The sequence below is a fragment of the Dermacentor albipictus genome, chromosome 1 (genome assembly GCF_038994185.2).
Source record: "Dermacentor albipictus isolate Rhodes 1998 colony chromosome 1, USDA_Dalb.pri_finalv2, whole genome shotgun sequence".
Taxonomy (NCBI): domain Eukaryota; kingdom Metazoa; phylum Arthropoda; class Arachnida; order Ixodida; family Ixodidae; genus Dermacentor; species Dermacentor albipictus.
Window position 1 is genome coordinate 408,621,624 of NC_091821.1, and position 15,876 is coordinate 408,637,499.

Here is a 15,876-nt window from a genome sequence, read left to right on the forward strand (position 1 = left end):
AATGCAGACATAAAGATATGCGACTGAAGTGAAACAGCGTTTATCTCAGGTTTTTCAGATTATACACTGCATCCCTTTTGCTCAGTGCTCTATCAATGCTGCTCCATCGTGGCCAGGATTAATATTTACATGAATCAAAATCAGAAGCGATTGGCAATTAGCGATCGCTTGCAGGTCAAGACAGAGGCTGCTGTCTTCGTTCGTTCACGTGGTTAAGCAATAATCCACACGCCATCATCACACCATACTACTTCGCTTTAGTGAGGTTATTTCTGTCAGAAACGTGCATTATGTGGTACTAGTAACTTTCAAAGACAGTTCTAAATTTTGTTACAATGTCATGCGTCGTAGCACACTTTACCTTCAGGAGTCACTGAACGGTGGCCAGACAACATGAAGGGAAGCTTCTTTCACTGATCAGGTACAAGCTCACTAGATTAATAATAGCAACAGCAGGCCACTTCAGCGTCATTAGGACATCTTCATCGGATCAGTTTTCTCATCGTTAAAGCGACAAACACTGTAAACCTTAAATAGTCAAGAGAGCGCCTAATTGTCCATGCTATCATGCCTATATAATTGACCATTTTTTACTGAAGGGTTTTGTGTGACTTATATATCAAATTAGCAGCGATGATATCTTCAAAAGTCAAAATGAGACATGCTAACCGCGTGATGTGAGAGCCACGGATGTAACGGTTGGTGTGATGTAACGTGATGTTAGTTAGTTAATTCGGGTTTAATGGCGCAAACCCAAATTAACTATTTTCATGGGATTTTTCGTGGGATTCTTCATGGGATTTTTTCACGGGAGTTGGCAAAAAGCATGGGCATGGTATGGGTACCTCTGCGAACAATGCCGCTGATGATGTTGTTCTCGCATGCCCACAGTACGGCGTAACTGTCGTAGTCTGTGTCCAAGACTATCATGGGAGAAGCATACTGGAAGGAGGCTGCGTGAGAAATCAGAAGTGATTATTTTACTTCGCTTCCTCTGGAATCATGAACACATCTTTCATACCAGCCATCGCTTTGTGCTGCTGTAGCCTTATAGAAAACTTATGACCACAAATCATAGCATAAGATGGAAACCTCGAAGTGGCACTTTAATAAGTAGCAGTAAATGTTTTTTTCTTTAATCAGATAACCTTCGGGAGGGAGGGGGGGGGGGGCGAGTGCTGGCGGATATCCACAACTGTGCACTAACATTCTGTAAAAGGATCCACAGCAGGCTCAAGACATTGTTTGATTACCCCGTTAGACTTAGGTTTCCAACTTATTCCTGCCGATACATGTCCCGTGTGTATGCACAAGAGGTCAAATGCATTTGGTCACATTTTCGTGAAAGCTCTTATTTCCTGGTATGCTCACCTCCTTTCAGCCTTATTCCGTATGGGCTGTTGGCGTCTCTCGTAAGTATTTCTCCATCAATGGACAGGCTGTCCCCTCTATGCACACGAAAAGAGGATAAAGAGTCAGTTCGATTGAGCGATATGTTGAGGCACTGAGCTTTGGGCGCAATACTTCGTGCAAAAAATTTACATCATTGAGGAAATTTCGTCGTGGCAACCATTATAGACACCGAACCGCTTCGAATATAAAGAGGCGCTAGAAGTCGTGCGCATGCAGACTGTTCCCGCTTGCTTGCCAGGCAACTCCCAACATACATGTAGCATTTCGTTTTATTGTGACTATTGAGTGTTTTCAGGCAGGCTAGGAAAAGACCACGAATGTTTCTTTTAAAAGTTGGTCAAGCATAACTTCTCGATATTTCGGAAAATCTTTCATAAGCGCCGACGCTATCCGTTACAAGCTAGTATTGCTAGTAAGTTGTATTTCATAAAATCGCGCAAGTCTCAGTTGAAAAGCAGAGCTGAAATTTTATGCGTGATATTGAAGAGAAAGAGAAATCAGCTCAAGAGAAAAGGAAAAATTAATGTAACTCATCAATATATTATTCATTCATTCATTCATTCACTTATTGCGTACCACCCCTACCGCTTCTCTTTGTGTTCTTTCCTTCTGTATTAGCAGAATTTGACGTGGAAGTAGATTTTTAAAACGACGTTAATACAATGCAAAATATTTTCTTGTGACATTTTTTGAGAGTATTATAATTAGATGCGCTGAAAATATGCTGAAGAACGTTTTCTATCTTACCTGTCACCGCTGGTAAATACTGCGGCAACACTGTAACAAAACAAAAAAAAACACGGGCCACGTGTATCAGACTCTCCCCTCGGCTAAATCACTTTCTCTGCTCTGGCAAATAAAGGACAAGAAATTTCAATAACTCACGGCGTCCTCTCGCCGAGCACTTTGAGACCCACGCTGTTTTCTTCGCCTTTGTCCAAGCAATGAAATCTCACACATTTAACCATGTATTCGATGATGAACGGCGTCCTGAGAACTTCGAACCATGTGCCCATAAACTGCAGCAACGTAACCCTCCGTTTAATACACAGCGGGTAAAAGCACATATGCATGTTGAACTCATTTGAAATTAAGTGCTACTGAACACTGAGGTACTGAAAAAATGGCACGACTCGTTTAAGTTGTGCGAAGCTCTTAAAATGAACCCACTCACTATAAAATGCAAGATGGTCTCGCAGTTACTGCCCAAGAGTCAACTATATTATGCACCATATCTGCAACAACCGGAATATCCAACGTAATATTGTGAATCATTTGCGACATTTATTCTTGTCTAAAATACTGAACTTACATATAGTCATTGTGCTTACCTGATATGTGTGGGATATGCCCGAAATGGCAGTGCCAAAGAAATTTTGTTTATCTTAAGTGATTTATAGATTCTATCTCACAGTTGCCATCATATTGATTTATCTACGATAAGGTTAGACATGCAGCAGTTACAAAGTACAGTACGTTGAAGCAAGCGAACTCAACTTTCTCGAATGCTAATCGAAATAAATGATCGAAATTTGATTGCTAATGTATGGCAGTTGCGAATTCAATTTCCTTTGTCTACTGTCTTCCCTTATTTTCGTTGGCGAATGAAATGATCTGTCATTCATGGGTTGAAAACGCACACAACTTCGCCAATTAAAGCTGCTCTGCCAATACATCTGTTCATCCAATACCTCGGAACAATATCGACTGAATTCGCCATGCAGAGTAAGAGTGCAATCCGTCCCCTACCCTGTGAAGGTCAAACTCGTCCTTCTCCTTTAGCGTCGGGCAAAGTCCCGGCATGACCATGGCACGGACAGCCGTCGCTTCCAGGAGCACCGCCAGCCACAACACGGCTCCGCCACGAGGTCGCGCCATTGAGAAACAGCGCCCACCCTCTCGGTATGGGGACACTCGACGATTCTGGATGCCGGCGCAGCCGCGTGTGTTCCTCGCCGAGGCAGATGCAAGAACCGCGTAACGCAAGGCCAGGTCTGTAGGGCTCAACCGTCGCGGATCAACTCTCGCATCCGTGCTAGGCGCGCTGGTCGCAGCGCTCCGCTGGAGGCGGTTATCGGGCGCGTCCCGATGCTCCCGGGCTCGTGCATTGTGCGCGCGCTTCGTCCCGGTGCGCAGGCAACAGTCCGTGCGCCTCCATTTTTCATGAGATCACGTAGAGGACGACGGCACCTGGCGAGGCGCCGGGCCTTCCTCGGGAATGACGCGTTTCACCTCCGCGCCAACGCTAACGGGCACGCCGCGTCACCGGAGAGGAACGTGTCCACCGAATGAGCTTCAATTTCGGTGAGCCATTCTCGGCCGCAGGGACCGCCTGCCTTTGGTTTCCAGCCCGCCTGCAAATATACCGCAAGAACGGGCGGCGATGCGTGATAAGAAGCCCTTTCAGAGCCGCAGGAATCTGGAGTCGCCGTATGTGTAGGGGCACTTAATACGAGGCAGCCGGTGGTGGTAAATTTCCAGGATCGTTTTCGTCAAAGGAAAGGAGGTGCGTCGGCCGGGTTGCTTACCTGACCGAATTTCTTTTTTTTTTCTTTTCGGGTCTCGCTGCCAATCTGCCTGTTTGCTTTCCTGCGGTAAGTTATTTCTCATCTCTTACGGACCTTCAGCGTTCATCGCTTCTGTGTGAGCTCTGCTTATCCTCGTTCGGACGGGGAGCACTTGCAGGGCCGCTCTCATTCATGAAAAAGGGGTTAGCAAAGAGAGAGAGAAATAAGCAGTGAGCGAATTCACAAAACTTTCTTTTCTTAAGTGCGCTTTGTCATTGGCCTGACGCGTTCGCTAATAATATATCCAGCATCCGAATTGGGCGAAAGTTTCTGTGACGAACAATTTTAAAGAGCTCATTGCAAATCGGGCCCAGACTCGTGACACAGACTCTCATGTCAGGCCTGGTGGTCAGGTGAGTGACAACAACTTCCCATAAGTACAGATGTTATCATATTTCAGGAAATTTTTAAGGACATGTTCATTGTGGTTTGTTTACTGCCCGGGTTAACGCGTTAAATTCGTGTCACAAACGTGACATAACGCGAGGTGTATTCTATCCGAAAACTTTGAAAAAGGAAGGAAATCGCCCTATATTCTTGCAAATGCAGTGTATGACTAACCCTCCACTACTTCCGGTACGTTGTGCATTTTAAAACAGAATTTTTTTTCTCGCAAGGTTGCAAACGAGCGCCTTAACGTACATCAATAGGTGTACCAGGCACTCCCTTTCTTGTATCCGCAGCGACACTGCGACAATAATTTGTCATTAAAGGGTTCGAAACACCTGCCTATACTGGATGTTGTTTGTCGAAGAAAATTTTCGTTGTGCTTTTTAGCGGATTTACAAGAATGTCGAGCAGCATTTATAGCATTCTAAATTGTACTTGAACAACATCGTTGAAGAAACAAGGCAACACCAGCAGCGACTAAGCAGCCCGATATGAAAGTACGGACGTCACGACGTTTCGGTAACGCTTCATGCTGTCATCACGTCGGTACAAGTGATAACTTAAGACGTCGGCCAAAAAGAATGCTCACATGGCTCAGCGACTATTTCGCCGTGTCCATTTCGATAACAAATGTACGCTGAGTATCATTGCACAAAGTGCACATGATAGCCGTTCGAGTGTGTTTCTCGAGTTTTCAATGCGACACCCAGAGCCGTACGCCACATTTCTTCGCTACATTTAAATGCGTTAGTATTTCACTGCCTACCCAACGAGGAAACCTGTCCGTCCGTCACGTAATACGATCGCTCCCAAGACAGCCCCTTCAGCAGCGATCGAATAGACCTTCGTGCTGCCTCTCGCTTCAACGCGAACTAAGCGACGAGAACACAGTGCACAAGAAGCTATCAGCACTCGGCGAACTCTGTCCCCATCGCAAATCGCATTCAAGATAAGGCCTGCGCTGCCACGCCATACGGAGCCGTCCGCAGAGCACGGTTGACAATGGTTCGCATCGAGTGGAGGCAGCGTCATCGTTTGCAACCCACAAGGGCGAACCATGGTGCTCACAAAACGATCGAGACCAACACTGACCGCAGAGCTCTCGTTGACACGGAACACGTTGTAACACAACCAGACGACACTCGCTGTGTGCCGGAAGTCTTGAGTGTAGTGATAATCGTCCTTGTGGATTCTGTTTCTGTTACTTTCATTTTTATAGAAACAAATTGACTAACATTTTAACTATTACGAACAACATTTGTTCGCCTTAATGTTGGCAAAAAGTTGTTGATGGCGCGCCTTGTGTAGCCACTCGGATAGCTCGCCCTACTGGAGTTATAGGCACTCTAAAGAAGTTCACGCCTATTAATGTGTATATCTGCCTCACAACGATAATCGTCATCTGCCTTGCTTGCGTTTCCTTTCTTGAAAACGCCGCGCCAGTTACTTTGCTGTCGGTAATGCTATGTCATGCTGATAACGTGCATGCCGTTCGCAGCGTTAAAGAAAAGAAATGCGGACAAGACAGATGACGTTTATTGTTGTGTGGCAAGATACGACTCAAAGGGTGTAAACTTTTCTTAGGGTGTGGTCACCTCGTCAAAGCCGGCTGAAAGCTCAGCCGTGTGGCATGCTGCGATCGGTAGCGATGTACATTTTTAAAGACCCATAAGAAAAACACACTTGACACAAGCACATAAGTGCGTCAATTAATGATCAGAAGGACCTACCGTGACGACTCAGTAAGTTTACAAAATCGTCAAAATTGTTTCAGGACCCCTTTAAATGCATAAGCGTTTCTGTGCCTATCCAACGAGTAATTTGTCCGTTACGTAAGACAATGAATGGCTCATACCTTGTTAAGCAATGGCTCATGCACCCGTAAGCAAGAAAAAAATATTGACACGTAAGTGTGCTTCTTTATCTTTCTCCGGTGACCGCGGTTCACCGGCTAACAAATGTTAAACGTTGTCATTCAGCGCAGGACGTGCCTGCATGATCCCGAATTTACTCTCACGTTATCGTTGATCTGTTGTGAACGCTCACACCGAACCTTCTGTAATCTGTAGTGCTGTAGTGTAGTGCTTCTGTTCTGTAGTGCTTTCTGGAAGGCCCTCGGACACCAGTGGTTACTCTGGGGCCGAATCTTATAACGGTTCGGAATACGAACCGTCCGCTTCGCCGCTTACGTCACTAGATGTGCCACTCCCAAGCCGGCGGTGGAAGAAGGGGAGGACGCGACCAATAGATGAGAGGGTGCCACCTCTGAAGTGTACGTCATTATATGACGAGTTAATCGAGGAATTGCAGAATGTTTCCGCTTGCTAAATAAATGTAAAATATAAATTTAATATTATACGCCAAGTTCTGAAGTATAAACGTGTGGTGCCGGGCGTTTACGCAATGCAGAAGTAATTTATTAATGTCATTCTTTTTTATTCTCAGCCGACAGGCGGTATCGCAAGCGTAAATGAGTCGGCAGAGCGCAGCGCTATGTCGTCTGGTACCAGGAGCTCGCAGGATGCACGCAACAGGAACGCACTGCCGGCACTTCTCAAGTAGCGAGCGCGACAAAACCGCGAACTGGTTCTTAGGGACACTTTTACTAGCAGACTATATCAATTTTCCATCTTTTTTCGCCCTACGTCATCGGCTCAGACATGACTCGCTCGCCGCCGCGCTGCCGCTGTCCCTGCGATAAGCCCCACGGCGCGTCGCGTGATAAAAGCAATGGAACTTGAAATCGAACATTACGATACACGGGCCCTGCATTGCCTGCGCGAAGTCAAATCGAATAGTGTGGTGCTGACGGTGCGCGCTGTGCCGTAAAATTGAGTAACAAAGTGCGGCACTCCCGAACCAGAGAAAAAAAGGCAGGCAAATAAGAGATCTCCACAATATCTTCCCGTCCTGTCTGTATAGTTTTATCAGCCGAACGATGGAAGTGCTGAACCAGTCTAGGTTGAACCCTTCTGACTGCTGAACGGCGATCTGCAAGCTATATTCACGCTGGCGATAGCACTGAGAATTCGATCTCACCATGCAAATATCTCCTTAATTGGCATTGGCTTTAAAGCTGAGGTCACGGGAAAGCTGACCCAGCCCTTCAACCGGCCAACACAGTAATTGCGAGAGCAACTTTGTGGACGGTGTCGGCAGCAGAGATCTAGGTCATTCCGATGAATGCTTCACGTCCGACCGACCTCTGGGAGCTGCAGGCCAGTGGCGATGAACCGCAGCGCGCAATATTCCTTCCTCCGCGTGGAATGGCCACTCGTACGTTTGCACCTGAGTCCCCTACATTTGATAGTGTAGCCTGCAAAAGGTTTACTTAGAAAGCCAGCAAGGGCGGTGCAACTCATTATCCGTCACTTCTTCGAACGCGTATCGCGCTTCCAGCCGTGGTCGACACAGAAAGAGGAACGCCAAGCAGACGACGAAGGCAAGTAATAGCCTCCGAAGCAACCAACGCACGCGCGCGCGACGCCCGCGTGTCTCCGGGGTCGCGCGACCGGCGCGCGCGGCCAGGGTCACAAGCCAAAGCCAAGCCACAGCAACGGAACCCAAAGCGGACTACCCCTTCGCCGGTTCCTACGACCGGTTCGCTTTGAAGATGATTGACAGATGCGTGACGTATTCGAAAATTGCGATACCGCCCCGCTGCCTCTGACGACCTGTGACGTAATAAAAATTTTGGCCAATCAGGTGAGGCCAAAGAAACGGTTCCCCAACCGAACCGTTATAAGATTCGGCCCCTGGAACCTTTAATTTCATTTCATTTTATTTGGGCCCATTTACAAGCATCGATGACTCATGTATAAAAGTCGATGCGCTTGACCCGCAAATCAGATTCCGATGATCGCCGACTATGTTCGTTTCTATCAAAACCTAGCTAGTTTTGTGGGCACAAGTGCGCCAAATAAAAGTTAATTTCGTCATTCGCAATTTTGCTTCTGTGTTCTTGACGGTCACTACCACGTGACAACATTATCTACCTGAGAGTGTACTGATCTTCAAAATGAGACCTATTGATAACTAATCTACTGAAAATAGATATCCAAGTGATGAGATTTATAGGCTTTTGCATAGAATGAAGCGATTTTGCATCAAATACGGGAGCTGAATTTTTTCACCGGCAGATTTGTTGAAGGCCACGAAAAATCCCCGGAACCCTAGCCACAAACAGCTTCGCTCTAATATGTGCATGTTCACATTTATATTCGAACCCGTACATACGTCAACTCCTGTTGTCAATACAGCCTAATTTGAGAGTTTGAGTTGCAGGAGTCTTCGACATTTTCAGAGTGAAGTTCGTTTAGGATTGACGGCACTGTGTAAAGTAAGGCACATCTTTATGACTCATCTTTGCCCAATGCAAATAGTCAGGGGCAATACTTTTTTGGTCGACGAAAGAGTTGACATGTGAACCACGTGACTGCTTTATCTGCAAAATACGAACTTTTTCAAGGGCAGAATGCTACTACCGACTTTGCTGAATCTGGGTTCCTGGCTTCCATGTGACGTTAAAGCCCCATTGATGGCGCCAAAGTAGTGTCTGATGTAGGCACATTGCATGTAACAAAGCAACGTCACCGCATGACGACACGTAGATCGAGATGGTCACGATGAGGGTGACACGATGACGATAACATGACGACGACGGATGGATGGTGAGGATGACGGGGCGACGTCAACGGCATGCTGAAGTCGACAACGACAGCAAGATGAGAACGACACGTTTAAATGACGGTAACAACTACATTGCGACGGCTCTACAAGTGTGACGATGATAGGGATGACAAATTATCATGACGACAACGATTACTGCGGCGTGATGACGTAGGCAACGACGGTATGAAGAAGACGACACGTAGAATCCAACAGCATACGTAGATTCCCATGCCTAATACCATGAGTTGTGATGGAAATTATAGTGACCGGCGACTTAAAGAGTGACATAGGTAAGGCTGCCATGAATTAGTTCCCGGAAATCATGAATTAGGCACTATGTACCCAGAGCTCAGATTTTCTATCCACAGCAAGGTCAGGTGATGTCACTGACGCCTTCTTTGGAAGGGGCCTTCAGAATTTCATCATTTGTAAGTACGTTTCGTACTTTACCATACATCATCGCCTGCTATATCTATAATCGTCGGCGAATTGGCGTAGTCGTATAAACGGCTCAAGATGGAATAAACCTGTATATGTGTACATAAGTTCTAAGGAGTCTTCAGAAAAGTCCTCATCTCGCATACATTGAAAGTTATCGACGGTCGGTTTCTACCTGAATTTTTCTCATCATTTAATACGGAAGGAGGAGAACACAAACTGTTTGCGCAGACTCCCTCTTGGGCAGCAATCTTTTTTTATATATAAGCAGAGCTTGTACGTTGTTTCACTAGTATTCGTCAGTGGCTAGGAGGAGATCCGAATTTGAGCTAACTTATTTAGTTTGTTTATTTTCATTTTTACATCTCTGCCGTTTGCACTTCTTAGCAAACTGCAAAGTCACAAATGTTTGGTTGTCCTATTTGGTGGTGTGAAATATCTGTATACGATATTTTTTCTTCAGAAGTCAACAACTGGACTTTTCTGGTTCTCTCCAAATGCATCAAAACGAAAGTAGCTTTACCTATTAGCGGCGAGAATTAGGAGTGGCGCCCTCTCGCGAGTGACGTCACGGCCAGGACGCCGCTCGCTCCGGCTCGCTCGGCTGCCGCGCGCGCTCGTTCCCTTCGTGTATGCTTGGGGTATGGGTGGCTCGAGCCGTACGCATTGAAGAATACGTCGGCTTCTTTCAGCTGCCATACCTTAACCACAGTTTCCTCTTCAAAGGCGTGTGAGTCGAGAAACTTTGCGGCTTGGATATCGCAAGCTAAGTAGCGTTAAAGGGGTCTACTAGGTTTTGCAATGCATATATGCGCCGTGTCTATCGGTAAATTTTGACTAAAAAAAGAATATCTGCAAATTCAACGCGCGAAGTTGTGTATGATGCTTCGCTAAACACTTAACATTCCTTTAGTATTTAGCTATGAGAGGCATTGCATTTTACGTGGAAGAAAAATTTGGTAATTGGCGTCAACATGTTATCCGATGTTAGAAAGACACTGCCCAGCGAAGCTGTCATCACGATTCCTATTACTATGGTGTGTTGTTCTATTCAAATATGGCCATTCATTGTTGCGTAAAAAAATAGTTAGGCGCGCATTTCTTATGAAAAAGTTTGCTGCTACTTTCATCCCCCTCTGAAACAGGCCTCCAAAAAACGAATTGCTCATGGCTGCTAACACGACGGCGCGTCATGTAGAGTATTTACATAGTTAATTCACAAACACCATAGTAGCAATCACCTGAGAGAAAAGTTTCGTTGTTAAGATCGAGAGCCACTCAATTGAAAGTGATGAAATGTTTCATAGTGGCCCTCAGTAGCCTTTATCGACAATATGGCACACCCCTGATCACGTAACGGTAGCAATCGACTGTCCGTATGGCGAGGCACGCTATGTTCGCGAAACCCATCAGTTCACTACAACTTCGAATTAAAACCATAAAGCAATTTTTTACAGCGCCAACTGGAATGGCTAAAGTATTCTCGAGCTACTACACCGCAGCTTAGATTGCCTACAAAAGGAAAATTCAAGCACTTTCTGTCTCACGATGTCTCGATCCAGCATTATTTAATTATACAAACGGATAACAATTCGCTTCGTCGGTACATAAATTAAGGCTAAATTAAGTTTGCTCCAATCCAATCGCAAACATTCATAAAGAAAGCACCACAAGCCTTGCATATACTTTCACTTGATTTCTGACCCTCCACCGGGGGAATTTCGATATCTTGAATATGTCCCATACTACTAGTCATTGACGCTTCGACGTCTTTCTGGCTGCAGCTATGCGGTCCAGCAGGCATGCTTCATTAAAAAAATTGGGCCGAGCAGCCTGTATCAGTTCGCCAAACAGATTCGTCATGTATATTCCTCAAGCAACAAGCACCAGTAAATTTCTCAAATGAGTTTGATTTGATTTGATTTATTAATTTCCATTTACACACACACATGTACAGAGGAGTAGTAAATGCAGGTGGATGAGGGAAAAAAAGCCGCACAGACGCGGCTTGAGGTAACCTCACCCCCTTAGGTACAATATGGCTGCATGGGTAACACATCAAGCGCCATATAAATTACATTTATATAGTGGCCATAAAACAGTGCAGTTATACAATATATGAAAGAACAGTAAAATATTTCCACAATAACAATGCAAAACACACTGTGGCATTGAAATAAATAAATTATGTACAATAGGTAACATAGACAAAAAAAGAGGAACATAACATACATTATTAATCATTAGCAAACGTGCTCTAAAGAAGTGAGTTGAACGTGTAGCACGGAAAAGGGAATATATATTGGTACATTCCTATTTGTACTCTGTAAATAGCTGTAAGCCTTCATTAACTTTACTTCAAGTTTCCGCCGCTTAAAAAAAATAAACACGTGAAGAACCGCCTAATGTTTACAGGCAGGTAAAGAAGCAAGTGAGGCGTGCAGAATCTGGCACTGTAGCGTTGCCTTCGAGAGCTGCATTGTTGTCTAAGAAATTAGCTCTTTGAATAAATGTTCGCAAAGGGAGACGTCGTAAAAATATATTTGAGACGACCACCATAAGTATACAAGCAGAGAGAACGAGGGCGAACAAACGAAAACACCGCAGAAAGCGCCCGGACAACGCCCGAACTGTAGCAGACGACAGGTGCGAGTCCGTGCCCTGACGTCACGCGAGCGGCGCTCGCAGCGCCCCTCGTGTTCGTTCTCGGGGCTAATAGCCCCTCATACACGTTTTGAAAAGCGCCGGTGGCGCGTGGATGGAGATGCTTTATCTTTAGCTGTCGGACGCCTCGATATCAAGCTCGGCTATTATTGAGACACCCTATTTTCGATGGATGGATGGATGGATGGATGGATGGATGGATGGATGGATGGATGGATGGATGGATGGATGGATGGATGGATGGATGGATGGATGGATGGATGGATTGATGGATGGATGGATGGATGGATGGATGGATGGATGGATGGATGGATGGATGGATGGATGGACGGACGGACGGACGGACGGACGGACGGACGGACGGATGGATGGATGGATGGATGTGGGTTGCGCCAGCAAGCTCTTGCTATTATACTGCCTAATATCCTACCTAGGTTAAACATTAAAAAAAAAGCATGATGAATGCCCATAACCAAGTTTTCTGACACCCTATTGTGAACTTTCCTTTTATACGTCTCCTTTTTTGCCGTTTCCCTACTTTTCTTCCACCAATCTTCCAATCGCCTCTTACTAATCTTTATTCCGGACTTGTTTACATTCCCCGGCTCTCGCCGAACCCAAGGGCTTCAAGGAGATCACTGGTGCCGAAATTGACCGCTGGGCAGATATCTGCAAATTCTAATAAAACATGCTCAATCGTTTCCCTAGCTTTACCGCAGCAAGCACATGCTTCTTCTTCCTTCTTATATATCTCTCGCTTTATAGATGTGTGTTCTAAGGCATCCTCATCTCGCTTCGAAAAGTAATCCTTTTGAGTTATCATAAATTGTTTTTCTTTCCTGATTTCGTTTTTTTTTTCCTTTTAAGTAGTTACTCATGGCAGGTTTCTTTTCCATTGCCGCCACCCATGAGATTATTTCAGCCTCTCTGACTTTCCGCTTGACGTTCTTTGTTGCTGTGTTGCTCACCCAACAGGCCGCATACTTGCTAGTAAATTTCCTAGTTCTTTTCCTCTACTGTCAATCAATGTTTTCCTGTACAAATACCTCAACACTCTCCCAGCTCATTTACTTCCATATTCCTCAGTCGTTCTTCATAATCATTTTGCTGTGAGCCTTCCTCACTTCAAAACTTGTCCAGCCCATATCCCCCTGCACAACTTCATTTGTAGCCTTCCCGTGAGCGCCCAATGCGAGGCGTCCCACTGACATTTGGTTGCCATCGAGTCCTGATTGTACCCCTCATTTCAAGCAAACAACCGCATTTCAAAAAGTAACCCCTGGAACCATTGCACCTTTCCACATACCCCGGAGCACCTCGTACCTATTGTATCCCGATTGCGCCCTGTGCTTCATTATGGCTGCGTTTCTCTTCCCCTTTACTGTTATTGTTACTGTTAAGATTCGGCTGTTATTTTTCGGATGTAATTTAATGCCGCTTCCCCTGCCAGTTTGTTTCCATCTTCGTCTAGGATATGTTGTTGTATTGTTGTTGACTATCTGCCGAATATTTTTATGTGGTTCCAAAACACTCCAGGTGCGGCATTCTTTTTCTCACATATTTCTGACAACCAACGTTCACTTTCACCTTTTATCTTCGCTTGCAGCAGTATTTGAACCATAGATTCTTTTTTTCCCGGTATATTTCCCATTTACTGGCTACGTCATCCTGCGGCAAATACGCTTTTCTCGCCTGTCTGTGCTCTCGGGATGTTTTCCGTCGTTCGGCGATCGCTTCTCTTATTTCCCTGTTCCACCAGCTTTTCGGTTTCTTTTTTTCTTTTCCAACAAACATGTTGTTTCTCTTTCCGTATTTCTGTCGTTATTACACTTAAAAGCTCAATATATTCCCACTCATTACTTGCCGCGCTCTTCCTCGACTCTTGTGACTATATTTGTTATTTTTCATCATTCAAATTGAGCGTTTCAAATTTGCCTCCAAGAATGCTTGCCATCTGCCGGCGCAGGAAAGAAGTATACCATCAGATCCCACCCTGGTACAATGCTTCCAAAGCATGACCCCCGAGATCTCCGCGCAGACCGCTCTTTTAGTCAAGACGGCTGTCGTGGCGTGAAAATGCGTTCTTCCGAAAGGATCGCCAACGCAGTTGGAGTGATGTGCTTTCCAGCACAATGTCCCTACAACAAGCGTCCTATAAAGAGCCCCAGCTCACCATTCACAATATCAAAGCAATCGGCCGCAATAGATTGATATTGCACCATGAGCCTCCGAGATACAAAATTCTTTAATATCTTGAAGAGTATTCGATAGATGGCGCTAGGTGCGCAAAGAGTAAGTGTGGTCGTGGTACATTGTTCTCGTGATTTGGGTCTACGTATCGGTACCCACAAGGCTTTCTTTTATGTACTACCGATTAGAACCTAGAATGACTACAAGGAGGCGTTACATAGCAGCTACAAACCGTAGGAGAGTGCTTGAAGGGATCGAATTTCTCGATCTCGATTGGCGCATTTGCGTAAATTGCTGAAGAAAGGCAATCACGGCTAAAAAATTTGCTCCCGATCGGGCTCAATCTCGATTTAAAATGCAGCTGTCTGACACATGTGTTATGCAATTTCTTAGTGTCTTGCTCTTAAACATAAGATACATTCTGAGCTGCATTAATCGTCTCTTTCATAAACTACAAACCTCATCCAGCTCGTGAACACTTGCTATGAGATATTGCATGCAGTTTTGAACAATAGAAGAGAAATTGGGATTTGTTTATATTTCAGAGTTCTTTTGTGTAACCGTTGGTTATATTACTTTTCGAGAATTGTATGGCAGATATGACGTCGAAAGGTAGAAAAAGAACAACGCATTGCGTAACGCTCAAATTGTGTATTTGGTGAAATTCGGTGAAAGTTTCAACCTTGCAAAACCATTTCTTTAGTAATTTGGTGTCACGCCGTATCTGAAGCTAACTTGCGGGAAATAACTGGGGACCTGTATGGATATTGTTTTCTGGGAATTTTGAAGCAGAGCATTTACTCTGGTCAAGTACTCGCACGTAAGGATGACTTGGGCATTTAGAACCAAACTTGCAAAAACATGTAATAATAATAATAATAACGCTTGACTGGAATGCCCAATCCTAGTGGAGGGGGAGGGGGGGAGAACGGTGGGGAGGTGAACCTTACGCGCGTCCGGTTTGCTACCCTATGCAGGAGGAAGGGGGTGGAAGCAGGCCCACTGGCAGGCCCCGGTCACTAGGGCCAGTTTCGTGTGCTCGCCAGTAGCGGTGCCACAGTCGTAAATTGCCCTTCACGCTGACAGCCAAAAGTGCTGCTTTCGTAAAAATTTCAGGCTGCTGCCTATGCGCAGTAAACCAACTGCAATAAACCAAATGCGAAATGAAAAGAACCAATAATTAGCGCTTTATACTTCGCGAATATGGAGCTCCACAAAGCGGCTATCGCGAATAGAAATAAGCCTATAGTCCACAGACGAGCCGGTTGGCTGTGTTCTCGCCATGTGCGTATGCACGCCCCCTTTTTCATAGTCGTTTGAAGCAGGACAGTGACAGGCGTCATTTACTCGTGCTTTCATTGCTTTGCGAGAACGCACGCGAAACACACTTTGCGGCCACGCTGCAAAGGCGACGGAATACTGCGAACAATCCAGAGGTAAGATAAGACGTTGGATCGTTTGAAGCTTCAGTTTCACTTCGTGCAGGCTGCATGCAGTACGCCATTTCTATTCCTTAAGTGAATATTTACGCTGCTACTGCATT

At 45.3% G+C, this 15,876-nt stretch overlaps 2 protein-coding genes across 2 annotated transcripts in view; one reads left to right on the forward strand and one right to left on the reverse strand.

Moving 5' to 3' along the window:
- The window catches only part of LOC135918182 (lopap-like), a 57,058-nt gene that overhangs the window by 2,549 nt on the left and 38,633 nt on the right, over positions 1-15,876 (reverse strand). Inside the window, exons 2-6 of the mRNA XM_065451854.2 lie at positions 3,163-3,767; positions 2,299-2,432; positions 2,161-2,190; positions 1,372-1,448; positions 846-953 (exon numbers count right to left, since the gene is read on the reverse strand). Coding sequence (XP_065307926.1) covers positions 846-953; positions 1,372-1,448; positions 2,161-2,190; positions 2,299-2,432; positions 3,163-3,291 — 478 coding nt within the window. The 5' untranslated portion in view covers positions 3,292-3,767. The remainder of the gene's footprint in view (positions 1-845; positions 954-1,371; positions 1,449-2,160; positions 2,191-2,298; positions 2,433-3,162; positions 3,768-15,876) is intronic.
- The window catches only part of LOC135918167 (membrane metallo-endopeptidase-like 1), a 62,595-nt gene continuing 62,434 nt past the window's right edge, over positions 15,716-15,876 (forward strand). Inside the window, exon 1 of the mRNA XM_065451821.2 lies at positions 15,716-15,769. The gene's annotated coding sequence lies outside the window, so the exon portion shown is untranslated. The remainder of the gene's footprint in view (positions 15,770-15,876) is intronic.